Source organism: Poecilia mexicana, unplaced genomic scaffold (assembly GCF_051168715.1).
Source record: "Poecilia mexicana isolate PSO_F unplaced genomic scaffold, ASM5116871v1 scaffold_17, whole genome shotgun sequence".
NCBI classification, from domain to species: domain Eukaryota; kingdom Metazoa; phylum Chordata; class Actinopteri; order Cyprinodontiformes; family Poeciliidae; genus Poecilia; species Poecilia mexicana.
The window spans coordinates 26,167,402-26,189,279 of record NW_028263386.1 but is presented as its reverse complement, the minus strand read 5'-3'; the positions used below and the strand labels follow the sequence as shown (position 1 = coordinate 26,189,279).

Genomic DNA, 21,878 nt, shown 5'->3' with positions numbered 1-21,878 from the left:
ACACATAACATGTACAGAAATGTCTTAAAAAGGGTAAAAGGGATCATATTCCACCTCCTTCAGCATCTTTATTTAGCATAAATCCAGACTATTTGGCCCCAGAGGCTGCAGGGAACCACCAGTCAGAGAGACAATGTTTTCTTCTACAACACACTCCAACACACAGAAGGCTATGCAAACACGGTTATAGGCAGTTTCAAAGTAGAGATGCACCAATATGATATTAATATCTGTATCGGTCCCAATATTGAAAAAAAATTCTAGATCGGTATCTGTGACAATGTACCTGATCCATAAGGGCAGATCTATCCAGTTTAATTCTATGCGTTGTGCTCTGAGCGACATCACGCTTTATTATTTATTTTACATTATATTTAGAATTCATAATTGCCTGTTTCAGTTTCTTTATTTATTTCCATTGTCTGTTAGCCTCCCAAGCTAACTGACTGAAAAAATGAAAGTTGTTTTTACAAGTTTGACCAAACTTGTGAAGCTGTTTGTATCTAACTGATACTGCACTGGTGTAGAGTTATCAAAAACATTACTAATTCAGTACTTTTATGTCTGTGTTTAAAAATAGAAACGTTTTAAGTCAATTCAGCTGTTTTTCTGCATCTGATCAGTATTGGCCAACGATAAACCTCAGCTATTGGTTGAGGTTTAGCATCGCTGGTTTCCAGGGCTTTATATCTGCTACATAAAGGCAGGAGGTAAATCTTATGGCGTCTTCATTAGGGCTGGTAGTTTATGCGCAAAAAAACTACTAGCATGATTATTTAGGTTCATTTAGAAATGATATTTTTGATGAGTTTACAGGAAATCCTTGTTGTTGTTGTTGTTGTTGTTGCCTGGTAGTCATGGAGTTTAGGGAGCTAAATACCTGAAATCCTCAAACCCCTGAGTTCCAATGGGAGTGGTGCATCTCTACTTTAAACAGGCTCCTTCAAAAAAAAAAAATGGCTTGAAAATAAAGCAACGTTCAACTTTTTTTTTTATTTTTTATGTGATTCATATAAACTGTCATGCTCAAGCATAGCTTGGCTGACCCCTTGTCAGTTTGAAATAGCTAATCTGTTCATGACAGAGAGTTCCTGTTTGTGAGTCAGTGTGACCCAGGGCCATCGTGTTTCTATAAGCAGCGCAGCATTTTCAGAGAGAGAGCGCTTGAAATCAGGATAAAGTGCGATAAGCGCCGAGGAAAGCAACAAAGATCACTTGTGCAAACAGGCTTTTCATCTTATTAAGGTGCTCTGCCTCTCGGCTCCTGGCAGCGGAGCATCCAGCCCGTCTCACTGCAGCCAGAGAGCGAACGGCTCTCTCCACAGAGTCCACCTCCTCAGCTGCCATGCCCTGAGCGGCCATTTCTCTCGCCCCATCCTTTCTAATTAGGCAGACGGAGTTCAGAGTGGAAGCTCCTCTAATTGGACACCCGTCTAAAACACACGCTGAGTCCAAGCTGCCATCCATCGCCTTCTCTTGTGCAATGCGCAGCTTCAAAAACACAAAACGCAGGCGGCCCTGGCACCGGCTCTGACAGACCGCAGAGGCAGGACTGTCAAGCCCGCGCGCGCCCGCATGCGTGTTTGTGTGTGTGTGTCTCTAGTGGAAGGTGGTGGCTGTGTCCCTGCCCGCCTGTCAGCGTGCGCTGGTCAGTGTCACAGTCCACAGTGTTCCTGTGACAAGGATCTGGGGGAGACAGTTGCGGGCCGTGTGTGTGTCATTTAACGTGGCGAAAGGCCCCTGGGGCTCAACTTTAGCAGCTCATGTCGCTCTAAATCAGCACGGCCAGGGAGGGACTGGTGGAACAAGCAGGCCGCGCTGCTGCCAGCAGCACAGCCGCCTGCTTACCGCTAAAGCAAGTCCTTCACATTCAAATACTGACATTTACAGGCTTTCTGCAGATTTCAACAACTCAAATTTAAGACCTTTTTAAGATGATTATGAGTGACATTTAAGACCTGTATCACCACGGAACGGTACAAAAGAAAATGGCATATTTGATGTAGTAGTAGTGCCAAGCTTATTTGCACAGACTGAATGTAGCATCATTATAGGCAAGCAACAGAAGTGAGCCAGTGGTGAAGACAAACGTCTTCCAGACAACTGGCGATAATTTTACACTTCCATGATAAAGGCAAAAACTAATGCATCTGAAATTAACTTACAAAGCTAGTGTATTTTAATTTTAGATACATTAATTTAAGCTAGCCAGTTAGCTTAATTTAAGTTAGATAAATAGCTAATGCATTTCAACTTTAGACAAATTAATTTAACCTAGCTAGTCAGCTAGGTTTCTAAACTAGCTAGCAAGGTTTTGTTAGAAGCTACTTAGCGGTAGCATCAACCGCCACGAGAATGCAGTCAATGAAGATGTCTGCACATGACTCAAAGGTTTGTCTCACAGAAAAGTCACGAGAGAAAAGCAGTGCGTAGCATACATGATGAAATAGTCCTGCCACCACAAAATTTAAGAACTGTGATAAACGTAAGTTGCACCAACTTACATTTTTCTATGGAATTTACGACATTTTAAGGCCTTAATTTTCGATGCATCAATTTAAGAATTTTTTAGGATGCACAGACTCTCTGATTTAGAAGCAAGTTAGAAGTAAGAAGTCAGTTTGGGTTCACCATTTTAGAGCCAAACTGAATTTAAAGTATGGACTGTTTTGAAAGGGTCCACTCTAACATTATTATTAGTAATAATGACAATATTTTCTCACCTTTTATTTGAGTCACATTGTTTTTAACCAGTGTACTTACAGCTGCCTTCAGACTACCTTACCTCAAACCATCCGTGAGCAGCTGCTCCTTCATACTTAGACAGATGTAAAGTATTTAGGAGCAAATATGCAAATGCAAATAGTTTGGCAATCAGTTTAACCGATGAAAATGTAGACATTTGTGAGTAAATACTAATTTGGGGGAATTTACTGTATCTTTTTGTGTCAGAGTTCTACGTATCATGTGCTGCTTTCAAACGTTTTTTTTTTTTTGGTTGGCTCTTTTCTTCCAGCAACAATGTGACATATACAAAAATGGCATAAAAAAACATGAGGTGAAGTAACACATCTGTGTACTCATAAACAATTCAAATTTCAGAGAAAAAACACAGGAGCTAAAGTGGATTGTTTCAGAAGGAACTGCAAACACACAACGTTTGACCCAGTAGGTCTAGTTTCTACAGCAAAAATCTCAGCACGCTTGAAATAAACAAAACTAACATGAAGGATATTGCTTAAAGTTAAAAATTCCTTAATATAAAAACTACTAGTTCCACTGGCAGATTATTCCACCAGTGGAAATGGGAAATTAATTATAAATGAAATAATCTGCCAGTGGAATATTATCGTTAATATCAGGGATATAATTGACTAAAACAAGCTGCTATGTCTTGCTGGAAATCTATCTGCAAGATTTTCTCTTATTTCAAGTGTACTAACTTATGTGTAGTAGAAACTAGACCAAATGCATTTGGTGAGATTTCTTGTTTTTGTTCTTTCAATAACAAAGTTAATGGATTTATTTGTGCTAGCTTGTAGAGAACAAAAACAGACATTATAGCCCAATGTGTACAATCAACAATAGACCCAGTTATTGGTGATCACTGCTATTCAGGATATGTTGGCGTTTTCTCTAAAAGAAAAAAGAAAAAACATTTTTTGAGAAAAAAATGTTAAAAACTAACTAACAATAAGTAGAACATTTCTACAGCCCTACACAATAAAACAATGCAACAAAGGCAGATGATGGTTTGCTGGAGCTTCTTGTTTAGAAGTTTAAAAAAAAAACATTTTTGGTTTCCAAGGAAGCGAAGGCAGCTGTGGCACGCATTTGGTACACATATGGAAAGCCAAAAAGGATCATAATTTGTCTGCTTTGCACCAGCAGGCCATATCTAATAAATGCTGTGAAATACATCACTAGGTCTTAACTGATTTAACAAGTTATCCAGTTCGGGTTACTTTGTGGACGAGGCCAAATTCACTGATGAAAAACTTATTTTATAACATTTAATTCTGGGCTTAGCAGATGTTTTTATTCGAGACGAGGCCTGTAGGGCTCAGTTTTGATTTCACTTATAAAAAGAAAAATATCCGACCTTGCTCTGCTCATAAGCGTCCCATCTCTATCCTTCTCTTTATCTTTCTTGGTTTTTATTTATTTTCATAGGGTTTCTGCTTTTTTTTCTTTTAAATGCAATGAATAAATTTGGCATTTGCTTCTGTTTGCTGCTCTGCGATGTTCAGGCAGACCAGTGACCTCAAAACCAGGGAAGTTGCCAAACTGTGATTTATCTGCGCCATTACACTACAGCTAACATGACCCAACAACTAAGTCACAACACAGAATTCAAGTTAATACTTCAGGAGAATTAACTTGGAAAAATGTGAATTTAAAAAAAAGTTTATATTTTACGGGTCTGAAACTAGATCTGCACTGTATGTGAAACGGTGATTGTCTCATTATCCACTTGTGCAATATCCCAATTACAAAGGACCGCTTGGACGCAATGTTTGGTAGGAAATTATATTTCAAGTGGCATGTATGCAAATTCTGCATGCCAATAATATATTTGGCCTGTTGGCTGGATCTGCACCGCCGTCGATGCCAACACTTGTTTAATAATTTCAGTGGCTGAGATTCTAAAGCTCACTGGGAGCGAGTGATGAAGGAAAAGAAAGAAAAGAGACAGAAGAGTGAAGGGTGGCAATAGCGCCTGACAATATGGTCATGGAAACGTTGAATTCTCCTGATGTTATGCAGCCGCTGCAGAAGCTGAATGTATAATGGCTTTTTGTAAGCTGGGTGACTTTTACTGCAAAGTTTCAGAGAAAACCTTAATGGGTGATTTTGTTAAACAGTTAATATCCTGCCATAAGTAGAAAAGACTTTTGGATTTGGATCGGTAAGCTTCAGATATCGGTATCAAATGTGAAAGAAGTGAATCGGTGCATCCCTACTCTAGTTTTTTAATTATTTCTCAATCTGGTGAATACTTGCATTTAGCTATGACGACCTATGTCGTCATCATCATCATCATCATCATCATCATCATCATCATCATCATCATCACCACCTTTACTAAAGACACAAGCAGGTCCATATAAAGGTGAGATAAAACCAAGTGCTTATAATCTTTCAACTGAACCTCACTGAGGATTGTGAACATTTCTATTCAGATCCAGTCATTTTCTGCGCGGCGGCGCGTCACTCACTGGTGCAGGAGGAGTCCGGCGGGTCGCTGTCGGCGCGGTAGAAGCCGTTCAGGCAGGGACAGATGTTTGCTCCTCGTGAACTGGTGCGGCTGTTGGCCGGGCAGGGAGCGCACGTCCCCTCACCGAATTTGGATTTGAAAGTCCCGGGGATGCAAGCTGGGTGGACGAGAGAGAGAGAGGGGGAGAGAGAGAGAGAAAGAGAGAAACGGGAAAGGACGATAAGAAGCGGGGAAAACAAAACGCCGCTGTCGCTTATCTGGAAGACCAGCAGCTGTCACATCAGGACGCATCCTCCGATGCACCTGCAAAAAAAGCTCAACATTTACAAAAGAAGCATCCGCATCGGCGTGCGCTTAAGCAGAGGGACTTATCTGTGCTTTTTTTTTTTCTCTTGCATTTGCTTTTTCATTTTCATCCTCTGTGCTCAGTGACATTAATCTCCCCGAACATGGAGTCGCGATGACAGCAAAGTTTCATGTTGAAGATGAGGAGAAGGGGGATAAAGATGAAGACCGACTGCTGACAGGAGATTGCTGTTGTCAGACAAAACAAGGATGGAGAATGCTTGTGTGAAGAAAAAAAAAAAAAAAAAAAAAAAAGGGATCCACCCCGAACCCATCAATCAGTGTCTCCCGGCTCCTCACGGCTCTCCAAAACCGCGCCGCTGAATACAAACGAGGGCCTCGGCGTGCATGCAGAAGACGCTCCATAATAAGCCCATAAATCAATCCAAATGAAGGGACATCAGAACAGACATGAATTAGCTCAGCCGAGTTATGAGGAGAGTATACAAAGTGCGGTAATCTGAGGCGATGTGTCCAAGAGATTAATTTAAATTCCTAAGTGTCGGGCTGAAAGTTGGCTGATATGGAGTCTTAAGGATAAACCGGCGTAAGCCCAGACTAAAGAAGGATTCTGATAAAGGGGATTAGCAGCGAAAGGTCTGGATAGATCTGCCTCGGGAGCCGCTGGTTTTACTGTTCACCACATTCCTAACCGGTGGTGTAAAAGTGGGGGAGTCTGGCAAACATCTGTCCTGTCAGCGTGACTGCTCATAAAACCCAGAGAGAGAGAGAAAAAGAGAGAGGAGAGGGTGATTAAGTAGTTAGGCTAAGTGGGCTTTCAGTTTCGGCTCCACCCAAAGTCAAAACAATGGCATGATTAGAGAATCCAACAGCTAACAGCCCCGCTGCGGCATCACGCAATAAAACTCGCAACAGTAACCGAGTTACTGCGAATATGCGCAAAACAAATGCTGAAAAATATAACGCAATTTTGCAATTGCGGTGTTCCCGTTACAAAGAGACGTGATTAAAATCAGATGTGAATCAGTTTGTTCACACCAGAAGTCATTAAAAACCATCATCCTCCGGCCACTTCCTGTCATCGTCTTCTTCGTCGTTTCTGTCAGCAGTAACATCCGCCTGTCGATCATGTGACACGAAAAAAGGTGTTTCTATTGCAGTGTTCTGAAATACACTAATTAAAAAAAAACATCTTATACTACTGCAGAAACGTTTTCACGAAAAAAACTCTTTTCCAAATTGCCGTGTTTCCATTGAGCAAATTTATTTTCGCAACTCCAATTTCCACAATTTTATATTCAAACTACAGGTCAACTTCAGTCCCAACACTTCCAGCTCCAGTTTAGTTCATCTTACAATGTTGTCCCTTTCTACCAGAAACCATACATTGTAACTATTAATTAACAGTTTATTTTTTTCTGTAGTTAAGCCACTGCAGAACCTGCAAAAGTAAAATATATAATCTAATGACAGCAAAGCTGAATGCATTGAGTATGACGCAAAAATCTGAGAAAATCAGACGAAATTTCAACATTCAATAAACAGCTAATTTAATTTTTTGAATCTGACTCTAAGGTTTGAGTCAAACTAGTCCATTCTCATGACTTTTCTTTATGTCAAGTTATAGTCCACATTTCAGGTAATATGTAAGCACAAAAATAGCAAAATTCCTTGTAAATATTTTTAAATTAGCACCACAAAATTTTAGATCTTTAAATTAAAGAACAAAAAAAATACTTTTAGCTGTTTGAATATTTTATTTTTATGGAACATTAAATTTCTATAGAAAATAGTGTAAAAAAAAAGCATGTAGTTTACAATCTATTGGCAAAATTACTTGATAAAAATGTGTGCAGCACCGTGTTGCCTCTGCTCCACCTGTTGCTGCACACTGAAAATCAGTTAGCTAAAAAATTGCCACTTCACTTTTTTTTCCTCACTTAAAACAAACAAATTTCCAAGTTTGGAAATATTTATAATCCCAAAAAGCACAAGATTTCAATAGAGTTGAGAGTTAATCCTAAAGGATTCTGTTTCTGTTTTATCCATCTGCCCGTTGTTTTCTTCTCCTTGTTGGGTCAGAGGGGAGCTGGCGTCTGGCCCCACCGGTTATTGGGGCAGTTATTGGGTTCACCCGGGACAGGTCACCAGTTCATCACAGGGCAACACAGAGACACAGGACAACCGACCATGCACACACACACACACACACACACACACACACACACACACACACACACACACACACACACACACACACACACACACACACACAAACACACACACACACACACACACACCTACAGCCAGCACAGAGAGATGAGTTAAGCTATCAGCTATGTTTTTGGACAGAGATGAACCGATCCACTTATTAATTTCCAGTACCAATATCTGAGGTTCAGGATCGACTGACACCGATCTGAAAAAGAAAAACTGCTGAACTGACTTAAAATGTTTCTTTTTTTTTTTAAACACAGACATAAATGTACTGAATTACAAACTAATTTTGTAACTCTGCACCAGAACAGCTCACTAAAATACACCAATAGCTTCACAAGTTTGGCTGAACATGTAAAAACAACTATAATTAGTTCAGTCAGTACAATTAGGAGTAGAACAGCTCATTTAAAATAAATAATAAAGAAACTGACAAACACAATAAGTTGACCATCTTGGTTCAATATGTAAAAATAAACTGCAACTTGGAAGCTGGTCATCCCAGCGGTCAAGCACCCACACAGCCCATCAGCAGTCAGACCAGTCAGTGCTGACGAGGAGAAACTGCCCCACAGCCCCCAACCATTAACCCGCCGCAGCGGCTGGAGCGCTAAAGCGCCATGGGAGGAAGGGCAGAGTGCCATCCCGTCTGGTGAGACCACCCCGGGGAGGCAAAGAGGAAGGGGGGTTCCCACCAGAGCACAGCACAATCCCCACGGCCCACTGCTGGCCCGACGCCCCCCACGGAGCAACAGGCCAGCCACTGACACCGCCAATGGGTTCTTCACACCACCAGCTTAAAGAAATGAATCATAAGTTCACCAAAGAATAAATACTCCAGTAAGGATACTCAAAAAATTTTACTTAGGTATAACAGTCAAGTAATTGCACTTCATCTGGGTTAGAAATTTGATTAAGTATAAAACAGGCCAAAAAGAATCAAATGTTGCAAGTTATACAAATGGATCTACGGAGTGACATTTACCGTCCACTTAAGGGCGCTACAAGCTTTGCTGAAGCAAAGTTTCAGCAAAGCTTTGCTACAAGCTTTGCTTCAGCAAGTCAGTTTTTGTTTATATATGACTGTTGCCAGTCTTGTATGTTAAGGTTATGTAAGTGTGCAAAGAGACAGAGGAAGGACACAGACTCGTACATCCATAACACATGAAATGTCCGGCCATCTCCATTTTGTACCCAAAACTTTGGAAAATGACCAAAACTGCAACGGAACAAAACGCTCAGCATCCTTGTTTTCTTCTGCATGAAACATAGCCCACCATTATTTCCTTTAGTTTATTTTCCTCTCATTTCTTTTGAGTGTCTGCTGAGTCACCCCCCCCCCCCCTCTCTCTCTCTCTCTCTCTCTCTCTCTCTGTCTTGTTTTAATCCATTAACCTCTTTGGAGGGCACGGTGATTTTCCTGTTTTTGATCCTCCATATCTCCCTCTATTGTCTTTTCCCCTCTCCTCCTCCCTCTATCTCATGCAGCGTTTGGCTCGGAGCGGCCAGACGGAGGTAAGAAATGAAACGTCTGAGTGATTAATGTCAGCGTGGCGGTGTTGGCTCACGTTGGTCTGAATGGTGTTAATGAGCGTGGCCGCCTGTAGATTAACTAACGGGTAGGCCGCCGAGGAAATTACACTTCCTCATCACAAGCGCTGGCTGAGGCCCTGGAGAGCTTTTTATCAGGCTTCGGCGGCAAGCTTTTAACCTTGAGCAGCCAAATGGCGACGAATGAGCTCTCCGGCGCGTGTTCAACACCATTTCTCACGCCCAGGTGAGAGAAGGTTTCGCGTGCGCCGTCTCTGACTTCCTGCCGCCAGTTGCCATTTTCATTCCCCTCCTTTTAGCAGCTGTTTCTGTCCGCGCTTTGGCAATTCACACCTCGCCCCCAGCTACGCCCCCTCCTTCTCCGCCTCTCCCTCCCCAACGCTATCTCTCTTCTCTGGGATTCATCTTCCCGTTCTATTATCTGCGTTTGCCTCGCGAAAATGTATTGGCTCTCGGTTTTGTGCCGTCCGACTATCTTTCTCTCCCTCCTGTCCCGCTTGCACAATATTTGTATGCGGCTCTTCTCTGCAACACCTCATTAATTCATACTCCTCCCCTACCCCCTCTTCCTCCTTCACCCCCGCATCCCCCCTTTCAGGAGCCACACAATAAATGCGAAGAAGAGGGCACAGGCTGAGGTGACTTGCATTGAGCATACAAAGGAGCTGTAGTTGAACAAAAGTCAGAACGAATAAAAATAAAAGTTAAATACTGTACAGGGCATGGTCCGCTTAGAGCTGCGGTACGTAACTTTTATAAAAAAAAATGTTTACATCATGGCTAAAGGTGGAGAGATGACTTACTGTAACAGAAAGAACGTTTATCCGCCATAGCACCATAGCATCTGTGGCTATGCTAACTAGCCTTAGCATCTTCTTCTCTTTTGATTTTACTGGCTGTTGGCAAACAGCTTTTAGTTTATATTACCGCCACTTACTGAAGGGGAGTGTGAGCAAGAATTGAAACCCTAACCTACATTTTACTGAACTGTTGTCATTTTACAAGAGACTGAAAAAAAAAAATGCTTAAATGTGATTTGAATTTAAGAGAAGTAACTCAACTAAATTAAATTTCTCTTTTTCTAGCCTGAGCATTCACAACAGACTCTGGAATCAGGAAGAAGTTGCAGCATAGCAGAGAGCAAAGAGGTAGAGGGGGTGGGGGATGAGAGGTGCAACACAAGATTGTGTTTGACAGCGCTAAGACACGCCTCCTAGCTCTTGATTGGCTGTTTCTAGTTAGAACTGGGAGAAGGCAGAGGAGCTTGATTTTTTTTTTCACAGATTGTCTCATACCAAACTGTCACAACATAGTGATAGTTTCAACAAATATGCAAAAATGAAAAAAAAAAACAAAAAAACATTTTATATAAGTTACATACTGCAGGTTTATTAAGTATCAATTTATAATATGACAGTATGATTCCCTGCGCACAGAGAGAGGAGCTTGGTATTTTTTATTTTTTTTTGTAAAAATGTGAGTCCACACGACAGGATGCTGCGCCAGAAAGCGCTGTAGCACTCCCAGAGAACGACAGAAACACACAGATCGGCGCCAGGAAGCGGGAGAGAGAGAGAGAGAGGGAGATGGAGCTATGACATCATCGATTAGAAAGAACAAAAATATTAAACATGGAAGCGTCATTTTGAAATTTATTCACTCTAATGTTGGTTTTAAAGACGTTTTAAAAACAATCGTTTCTAGTTTCGTAAAACTCCAAAACCGTGTGCATGCACGGCTGAACATTTGCAGACACACTTAAAAGTCTCTTTCTTAGCGGGACCTAAAAGTTAATAATATGTCGTTGCATCATTCCCTCAATTTAAAGCTCTTCCACCCAAAGAAAGTGAGATTTCTCTTCCTCTGTGGATCATAGTGTAATGCAGCGCTGCTCCTTCCCCTACATATTGCTACTCACTTCCAGTCAGCAGGCAGACAGAAGGAAGCTGAATGTTTCCCTCACAAGAAAGGAAAAAAAACCTCTTAGGAAATGTGTCTAGTTTAAAAATCATTAATGATATGGAATCTAAAAGAAACCTACTCACGGCTATTATGAAGCTATTGACATAGTAACACAGCATAAGGTATGTTATTTGCGATAAGCACTTAAACTCTACTGATAACATTCAGTAGGTATTTATTCTATTAAATGTATTAATATTAAATAAACACGTTATAGAAAAAGGATTGAAGTAGAAATACGCCAGATGTTTGCATTTGTTCCTGAAGGTCACATCCATACCTCAGAAATTAGATTTTTTTATTTATTTACTTTGATCAATTATGATTACAACAACTATTTCTATTTGCTAAATACCAGAATAACAAACTCTGAAGTTTTAAGACACTAAGATCACTGAACTTTTTAACTTTGGAACAAAACAAAAGAAGAGGCTGTCATTATCTACGGTGAAAAGAAAGGCTGAAGAGAGGAAGAGCTCAGTGTTCCAAAAGCCAGGTAAAAAAAAAGAAAAAAAGCCAGTGTAAAGTTGGCAAATGCAGTCAGAAACAAAATCCTTCATTTTTGGAGACATGTCCTCTAGTCCAGATGTTTCTCAACCTTGGTTCTCAAGGCCCTGCCTCTGCCCTGTATGTTGTAGATGTTTCCCTGCAGTTCAGCAAGAGTCTGTTAATGGCCCATCAACTGAAATCAATGTGCTGAAGCAGGGAAGCATCTAAGACATACAGGGTAGCAGGGTGGAAGACACTGCTGCAGTCTGATGCAACTAAACTCTAAGTGTTTGGCTTTAAGGGCCATTGCTACTTGGAGGGAAAATGAGGGAAGATTGCAAAAGGTGAAGAATGTGATAATATTGTGTGGGTGTTTTGCTGCAGGAGGGACTGGTGCACTTCATAAAGTAAATGGCAACATAATACAAGAACATTATGCGGAAATATTGAAGAGACATTTCAAGACATCAGGCATGAAGTTCAGGCTTTGGCATAAATGGGTCTTTGGAATGAGGACCCTAAGCTAACACTAGATTACTTACAAAGTAACTTAAGGACAACGAAGTTCGTGTTCTGGAGTGGCCATTGAAAAGTTTGTAGGAAGAGCTGAAAAAATGCGTGTGTACAAGGAGGTCTACAAACCCGACCCAGTTCCAGCAGTTCTGTCAGGAGGAATGAGTCAAAGTTCTACTCTGTTGTGAGAAGCTTGTGGAAGAAACCTACAACATTTGACCCAAGTCAACCTAATTTAAAGGCAAATCTATAAATTGTCAAGGAAATTCATTTTAAACTTCTGATCTTGTCTGTAGGTATTTCTAGGTTTTAGATTCAACTTTTTGTCAGTTTTAAGTCAAAGCAATTCTTTACTGTGAAAGGTCAGTGTGCGGTGAAAGTCCCGTCCTCTTACCCTGGCACTGTGTATTCTCTCCAGCGGGTTCATAGCCGGCGACGCAGGTGCACGAGCCCACCGGAACCATCCACTCTCCGTCCCCGTTGCAGTACAATTTGAGAGGGACGGACACCTCCATGGCGTTGGCCACGCAGGCCCCTGGTGCGATGACCAGGGAGGTGGCTTCTGCACCCGTGGCGGTCTCAGGGAAGACGGCGAAATTGGCAATGGTGGTGGAGCACTTCTTGAAGAAAACCCTGACTGAGATGAGCGACATGCAGGCCCCCAGGTCCTGGAAGGCCAGGTAGAACCCGGCCTTGGACAAGGGGCCGAAGCTGCGCACTTTGGTGTTGATCCTGCCGGCCTCCAGCAGAGAGAAGCTCTCGTCCGGAGCAATAGTATCCACCTTCACGTAAGGGTTCTCCTTCCACAGGGGGCTGCTGTCTGTAGCCACGTCCCCCTCTGACTCGTAGTAAAACAGATTGAAGGTCTCCTTGCAGGAGCCCGGGATGTTGGGGATGCTTGCACAGTCGCGGACAGAGAACTTGAGTTCCACGTAGACTCTCAGCACTCCTTTACGGGGGACATAGTCTGTCCTCAGCCAGTTGTTCTGGTTCGGCTGCCGGACGTTGCACACCTGGTAGGTTCTGATGGGGCTCATGGAGTCATCGTATCCGCTCACTTCCTCCCACTGCAGGGGAAAAAATAAAAGACAGAGGAACTCGGTCAAAACAAATCCTAGTAACCTGATTGGAAAGCTAACGAGTGTTAGTGATTGTAGATTGAAAAAAAAAAAGGGAGAGTTAAATTTCTGCTAATAAAACTCTGAAATTTTAAGATTAATCTCAGAAACTTTGCAGAGAAAACTTTGCAGTTGAAACTTTTTCACTTTTCAAACTGAAATTTCCATCTTTTTTTTTTTAGAACATTTGAGATTATTAATTGAATTTCTAAGTTTTCTTCTGTTCAAACTCAGAAATTAATTTTTTTTCCCTGGAGGATTTCAACTTTTTACACTCAGAAACGTCAAAGTTTTTTCTAGAAGATGTCTGAGATTAATCTAAATATTTCTGAGTTTTTTGGCTTCTTTTGGTTTTCTAGCTACAATGGTCCTAATATTCCATTGCTTAACACAGACTCTGGTCTTAAGTCGCTTAAAAACCCCAAAAAGATCAAATATGTTGTTAGTTGACGTTAACTAATGCTTCCTAATGCAAAGTGCTCAAACATGGAAGACGTTCAAAACAGTCCTGTGGCGCTTGGAACGGATTACAAAAAAGAAATGACACACGCGCAGACACACACACACACACACACACACACACACACACACACACACACACTGACACACATTCCCGCAGCATGCTGTGTGTACACGAGGCCTGTGAGGAATAATTTGCAGCTAAAACGCTTCTAATTGCATGAATCATTCAGAAAATTCCAATCATTATGGGCTATTAATAGATAACATTTTCCCATTAAAACACATTTCACGCATTCTATCTGTTTGACTAGTTCCGATGCCGAGCGCGTGCCGGAGGTCTGAGGGAAAGAAACGGGGGCGGGGCAGGCACTTTTCTTCGGCTGTGATCACAGCAAAATGTGTCGATTTAAAAGCTTTATCAAATCCTACCCTCAGAAGATGCAGCGTAGAGTGGAGGAAGACCTGTCTGTAAATCTGATGCGGCGCAATCGATTGAGCTTGAGGAAAGAGATTTGGTCTCTCAGACAAACGGCACCGTTGAAACTCAAACGTTTCCGTGTGTCTTTAATGAAGGGAACTCCGTGCATGTGATCGAGTCCAGCGGTGTGAGTGCTACGCACTATGTCTTCATACAAATGAACCATGAGTGCATGTATTTACATGTATTAGTTCATAAAGCTGCCACGCTCAGCCGAGCTGTAGCTCAGGAAACACTAAGATTATCAAATTAAAGTAACTTTTGACTTTGTTTTTGCATTTATAAAACAGCCCCTGCCAGAATCATCTCCGTTTGCAGATACTGCGCAGTTCTTAGCTTTTTGGGTGGTTCAAGCTGGATCTAGTTGGGTATTGTGCTCAAGCTATTTGATTAGCAGCAAACTGCATTCATTGGCTGACCCATAGATTTACGTCAACCATATCCACATCTCAACCACCAATCCACAACCGTAGAAGCTACTAATCGATAATTCCATTGATAAACTTGGGGTCCAAACATTTTTATGAGTTGTGGCAGAAGGATAAATACAGCGTCAACCGGATGGAACAGATACACCGAGAGATTTTGGAAAATCTGGCTCAAATCTGGCAAAGGTACATGCTCAAAAGATGTCAACACCATGGGCCATACTGGAAGAAAACCTGTTAAGGATTTCTGTTGCGGATCCTACGTGGTTCTTCCCTTTTTTTTTTTTTTTTTTTTTTGGAATCATCCAAAAAAACAGCCAGAGCAGGTCTGTAGAGTTACATGAACAACATCTCAAGGATCATTTTCAGTGATGGTTCAAGCTCAAACTCAATAGTTTGTGAGCTTGAACAAATCAATAACTCCATTGTCAAACCTTGAGGTCCAAACCTTTTTATCGACTGCAATGGAAGAGAACGAATTGCATCAACTGGACGGGGCAACAAACAACTATAGTGAGAGATTTCTGGTTGCCCAAGGATACATGCTCCACATGACATCAATCGACCACAGCTGCAGCGTGCTCACGGCCCACCCATATGCACACCCACATCGTGAGGAACACCCTGCTGATGGAGACGAGCCCGACTAGAACCGGACCAGGCAGTAACCGGCTAGAGTGAGACTTGACAATGGGGAAGGGGCATTTGAGACCACAAACAACTTGACACTTTGACTGGCCTAGTCAAAGTCCTGACTTAAATCCAACTCTTATCACATAACATTTATGTTTACAGGTGTTCTCAGTTGAATTTAGCTGAGCTTGAGCTGCTTTGCTAAAAAGAATGGGAAAAGCGTCTAGATGTGCAGGGGTGATGAAGATTTGCAGCTGAAAGTTGGTCCTACAAAGTACTGAACAACACTTTTTAGACTCTGCGTAATTAATAAGTTCATAGTTATTAATTTTAATGTTGGGGAATGCCTTAGCAAAGCACTATATTTGTATTTAACAAGGATGTTTATATACAAACTAATGTTAGAAGCCCTAATATATGTTGTCCACTGGTCAATAAATTCAGTCCATTAGGAAATAACCTTGTGAGACGTCAATGTTTCTGTTTTTTTTCCCCCTTTGGTTCCCAGTTCAACCGAATGCTTCGTTTCCATAACAAATGACTGCCCCAGAAATTGATTATTTCAACTGGAGGGAAAATAATGCATAACTCATCTCACGTCTCCGGGCTGCCGGGCAATTTATCCCCAAACGATGAGCCCAAAGAGTCGGCATCAGACGTCGTAAATCACCGGCAACACGTTGACGCGCTACCTGACAAATATGATAATTGCCGGCCCCTGAACGAACGGGCTTTGCCGGGGCGTGAGGGGAGCGAGGGTGGAGGATGGAGGGGGGGATGCGGTGCCTCGCCAGTCCTGACATATGACTTCATGGATGCCAGGACATTCAGAGCCGGCCGGAGCAAAAGAGGGGGGGATTGAAAAAGCACAAAAAAAAAAAAAGAGGGAGCCGGTGGAGATGGTTTCCATGGCAACCCAGCATTTCCATTGACTGACTTTGCGCTCACGTAGCGAAGACAAATTGCGCCGGCCGGGTGTGGGGGAGGTCTGTCAGGCTGTTAGCCCTGGGGTCAAATTCATGTTGTTTTATTTTCTCACAATTCCTACAGGGGGTATCAACTGAAAACCCTTAATTTCTGCCTGTAATGCGCTCTTGGGCCTGTGTTATAAAAGACGCATGCTTTCAAGTTGCCAGGCCCTCTTTCCTGGGGAGAGACAGAAGCTGCGGCCCACCTATGCAGTCCTCACATTAAGGGGATTTTCTCCAGGCCTCGATATTTGCTCATTTCGCGGCACCGAGTACAGTCTACACATGCAAACTTTTGCACTTCTTTTAAGGACTCCAGAAAGATGTACACACTGAAATCTCACATTTATTTCACACAATGTCACCGTGTGCTTTTTACTATCCAAGAAAGTAAACATTCCCTGCAAAAACAAAGATATAAAACAGCAGGGAGGCTCGCTGTTCAAGGCAGATTGGGCTCTATTAACAGGCAAACGGAACAAATGCTGCTGGAGGAGAAAGAAGAAGAAGAAAAAAAAAAACAAAAGCAAAAAACACAATGCACAAAGCAAATTCAATGCATAAGCACACTAACTCTAACTCACCCCGCTCTCTGGAAACGTGGTCCAAGCCAGCTCTGTGGTTGCCCACCGACTGTCCATGAGGGTTTCTGCAAACAGAGAGTAGGAGGGAGGAAACAGGAGCTCAAGTTAAATGGTGTGAGTGGGGGGGTGGGAGGGTGGATGGCTGCACAGCATTAAAGACACGCAAGTTCCCCGTACAAGACAAAGGAAGCAGGTAAGGCCTGCTCTCCCTCGCCATCATAACCTCCACCCACGTGCGCTCACTTTTTGAAAGCGCTGACAATCACAGCAGATCTGTGATGCAGCCTAATTAAGCCTCTGTGTTGCAGCTGTGTGTGTGTGCGTGTTCACGCCTGGCACACACTCCTCTGTCCTCACTCATTTAAGGAGCTCAGAACAAAGCATCCTCCTGGATGCCTTCAGCCTGATTTTCACTTTGTGGTTCAGAAAGGTCTGATAATCTTCGGAAACTTTGGCCCAACAGACGGCGTGTTGGAGGCAAATAGCTGCTAGCGTAAATTGCATTTAGCATTTAGCCTTTTAAATACCTTGTGCCTGAGCTTATGCTGGTGCCACCTCCATGAGGACAATCTGTCTACATTTGAAGATCTGAAACTCGCTTCACATTCAGGTTGAAGCTCTATAACAACCATTTTGAAAATATGTGGAATTGACATTGAAATTGTAAATAAAAGGCAAACAACAGGCAACCCTGTCCCCAAAAACCGCTTTCTTCGGCTGGCACGGACAAATGTTGGAGGAGCCCGGATCAGAATCAGTAACCAGGGGCCACTTGGGGCCTCCTTGGGAAGCCTGGAGCCGCCTGGGCGGAGGTCCGGTCGGTTCACCTCACCTTGGAGGAACTAACCCCGTTTACAGCTGCAGCGTCACCGACTCCCATTGTTCTGTTGTTGTTGGTGCATAATCAGTGAAACAATTACACTTTCTTCATGGAGACTCAATGACACGGCGCCTGCTGTGCACCATTTGCTCACAAGTTGTTGATAACAGTGAAGAAGGAGGAGGGTGTGAGTGTGAGAGGGCTAAAATAAATAACGTGCTCTGTGTAGAGCAGTGTAGGAAATGTGGTTCTGTTGTGGCGGCAGACCGGAGTTAGCAAACAGTGTCTCGTCGGCTTTTGTGTGGTACTGATAGGAGGTCGGTAGGTTTAAGCAGAATTTACAGTATCTATGTAACCATGGTAATCACCAAAGGTTGACTTTGCTTCACGAGGGAGAGAGACTTGATCAGAACTAGACTGGATTTCTGTTTGGATCATACAGAAACTGAAAAGTATGGCTGCAACAAGCTACAGATAAAACTGAACATCTAAATTTTATCAACTGGTTGACGCCTCGGTTTTATTGACTAATTCAGTCTGTGCTTTAATCTCAGTATGAATGTAGAAAAGGCAAAGAGTGGAGGGAAAACGGCGTCGTGAAGACCGAGGAACACAGCGGTCAGGTCTGAGGTCGGTTCAGTTCATCATCTAAAATGGAAAAAGTGTGGCACAACTGCAAAGTTAGCAAGATTTGGATGCCCGTCTCAAACAAGAGAGCAGCAAGCAGATAAACAGCCAAGATTACTATCTTGGAAGAATGTGTGTAGTTATGAACTAAACACGTGCTACACAAAAAGCCATTAGCTATGTTTCCATCCAATTGTCGTGTGGCATTTGAGCTAATTTTTAAAATGATGCAAAATAATAATAATATTGCTAAATAGGCATGTTTTCATCTACTGGTTTGGAGCGAATCAACCACGCTGCGCAAAGCGTAACTTCGTCAGGTGTTGACGCGAGGTATGGCTGTAGTAAGCAGGAAGTAGCATGGACCACACATCTCATAAAAATAAATGGAGTCCTCCCCTCCGGCACGGAGATGTGGATTGAGATTTTTGTGCCTCTGGTAAGGCACAAATCCACCATTGGATTGGAGGGTTTGCTACATCAAAACTTATTTGGAAAATGTGTTTCCATGTTTTAGCATACTAGCTCATTTTCTGAAAAGCCGAAAACCACCTCAAGCTAGCTTAAAAATGTTTTGGTTTTTTTTGTAAAATTGAAGAAGTTATTTCAAATTTAGCCATTTCCATCAACCTTTGCTATTGCGATACTTCAAAATGTGCATACAAAAATAATGGAAATGAGGACAATGTTGAAATAAAGCCAAAAGTTTCAATTTGTCAAGTCAATGAATTAAAAAATCCAAAAGATGAAAAACTATACTCTGAAAACCATAACTCAGATGTTTGGTCCACACACCAAACATTACGTATTACTATAAACTACCACTGTACATCGCTTTTTCTTTCACTGGATTATTCTAGGTCAAACAGGAAGTGTAATTTTAGCTTTAGGTGTGTTGTTTTCTTGTTCTTCTGTGTGTCTAAATTTCAGAGATACCGATGTTGGGATTTTATTTACCGCATTTGTTTTTTTTTTTAATTAGTATTTTATCAGTTATCAGACATTTTAGTTGAGAGATAAAGCTTTAAATAATCAACGTGAAGAGCTTTGTGAGCTCATTTCTATTTTAAGCTGTTGTACTTTTACATCTGCTAATGAGAATTATCTGACAAGAACAACACCAAAGCCAGAGGAAAAAACACAAACGCACTGAAATATAAAGATAGGAAGAGTATAATTAATTTTTGAACTGATAGTGTGACATAAGCACTGTAAATCTGATCTCATTAATTGAACTGAATTGAATGCAATTGAAGACTTTATTTTGAATGTGCATCCAGTATGTTTATATCTATGTATAGATAGATATTTTTCAAAAAGAAGTAGGAAGAATATGAATGTATTTAACTTTGCCTTTCTGTTTCACAGTCAATGAAATGTTTGGTTGTCCTGTTTAAGTCACAATTTATATATGTAAATCCAAAGCAGTACACACATTAACAAGTCTATACGTACCCACTCATATGTACATCCAATCAAATCGTTATATACATTTTCATTAGACTAAAAGTTACTAACATTTTGGATTGGCCCAATATGATTCTGAACTTAAATTCATGCCAGGAGCTAAAAGTAAGGACAATGGCAAAGAGGCATTTGAGCTGCTAATTTAACACCTGTCATCCAACCTTTAGAGGTTTGGGGACTTTATAAAAAGACTAAAAATTATGAATTAGTACTCTAAAATTACATAAAGGTGAACTATACAACAACATTTTAAAGATCAAGATAGTTTGTTTTTTTGCCCTTTGATAGACGTCATGAAATAGCCTGCTAGCAAGCTAGCTAGCTTGATAGTGAGCAAAGGTAGTGTGGGGTTGTGTTGCATTCCATCAAGCCAGTCTAGGGGGTCATGGCAATAAATGAAGACGGCATGAAGAGACGAGACAAAACTAAGATGTAGTAAATTTATTTAGGGAAAGACAAATGTAATCTAGAATTTAAAGGAAAAACCTAACTAATCCAGATCCTAAAACCTCAGGTTTCTAAAGATGAGCCACCAGCACCAGCTAGTGAAGGAGACACTGGTTCTTTCTCTGTCCAGACACAAGCTGGAACAAAATGTTCTCTAGAACAATAACCATAAACCCTTAAACCCTCTAGTAGAAAGAACCAGCACTCATCCTACCATATGGGAACAAAACAAAAGGCAAGTCCTGAGTAACCAGCAGCACACCAGCTGCGAACAAAACAACCAAAAACCTGGTCTGAAGCTACACACATGCTGCCCAAATGGCCAAATGGCAATAAGATCAGTCCCACACCCCGCTTTGTACTCTGCTCATTAGGGGGCACAGTGGAACCAGCTGTGCCTGCTTCAGCTGCAGCAAAACTAAGACCTAGCCGGGTGCCTGGGGAAATGAATACATTTTTATGTGTTTTGGCCTTTCATCCACTCAGAAACTCTGTTCAATATCACTAAAAATTACTATAAATCACTATAAAGCTCATACGAAAGTGGAGATTTGAGTACCTCCCATAGTTGTGTGTCTTGTGAAAAGAAGTTTTAGGTTCCTGCACATTACAGTCTGCAACAAATAATGTGCCAGCATGTCCACACGTGTGCTTTGACATGATTCCCAATAGACATTGTCTTGTTTCATTAACTTTATATTCTAATGCTCTTAATTAAAAGTAGTTCAACCTGTATATCTGTCCATACAAATAAACCTCCTTCTGCCATGATTAATTCCTAACAGGAAATCATGATTGTTTTGAAGCAATCTGATTGGCTGACATAGATTTTAGCTTTGTGCTACACTGCCCCCTATGGGTTTGGCATGTTTAGCACAACACAGATTTGTGTTTATTCTGTGTGGATGAAAACTTTTGTTAAACCAATAACGTAAATACGATATTATTTTTTTAAACGATGTGGTGTAGATGTTAGTTTTTATAAAGAATACGTATAGAAGAAGGAAGACAAAGTATTTACACACATGCAGGCACTGGTGCATGTAAAAAGCTATTTTTCAGGAGTTGGCTAATTGTAATATTACAGATATTTACCGATATATTTCACTACCATTGTGGCAAGATAAAAATAAGTATCAGTTGTTCATATTGGCAAAGTTCTATTTATCAGGCACAGATACTGATCTGTTGAAAAATTACGAATATCTGATGTTAGTGTCGATATATCGTGCATTGCTACTAAAAACCCAAACAGAACAGCTAAGGAATGAAGTAAATTGGAGTCTGAAGTCAGGCTTTGTCATCCAACATCATTGCTTAGTAGGTTACTTATAGTCAAAAGTATACCACATTTAGTGGTGGTTAGTAGTAATAATACTAGTGCTATTATGCCATGTTAAGTTTTTTCTACTTCTGCACGTATTTTCTTGGGCTTTTATGTTAAACCGACACCAAGCATGTAAGTTCTGCCTGTAGCACACGTCAAACAGGCTGCCACGTCCCCCGTTTCCAAATCACATCCCCTTCAGCATATTATATTCCACGTTGGTAAAACAATGAGATTAAAAGCTCTGGCGGTTTTCAAATGAA

At 41.4% G+C, this 21,878-nt stretch overlaps 1 protein-coding gene across 2 annotated transcripts in view; it reads right to left on the bottom strand.

Annotated features, from left to right (window-relative positions):
* ephb3a (eph receptor B3a) overlaps positions 1-21,878 on the bottom strand; it is a 62,786-nt gene that overhangs the window by 31,052 nt on the left and 9,856 nt on the right. For both annotated transcript variants that reach the window (XM_088014381.1, XM_088014380.1), the window contains exons 2-4: positions 16,928-16,992; positions 12,651-13,323; positions 5,220-5,375 (exon numbers count right to left, since the gene is read on the bottom strand). In XM_088014381.1, the coding sequence (XP_087870507.1) occupies positions 5,220-5,375; positions 12,651-13,323; positions 16,928-16,992 (894 nt within the window). The remainder of the gene's footprint in view (positions 1-5,219; positions 5,376-12,650; positions 13,324-16,927; positions 16,993-21,878) is intronic.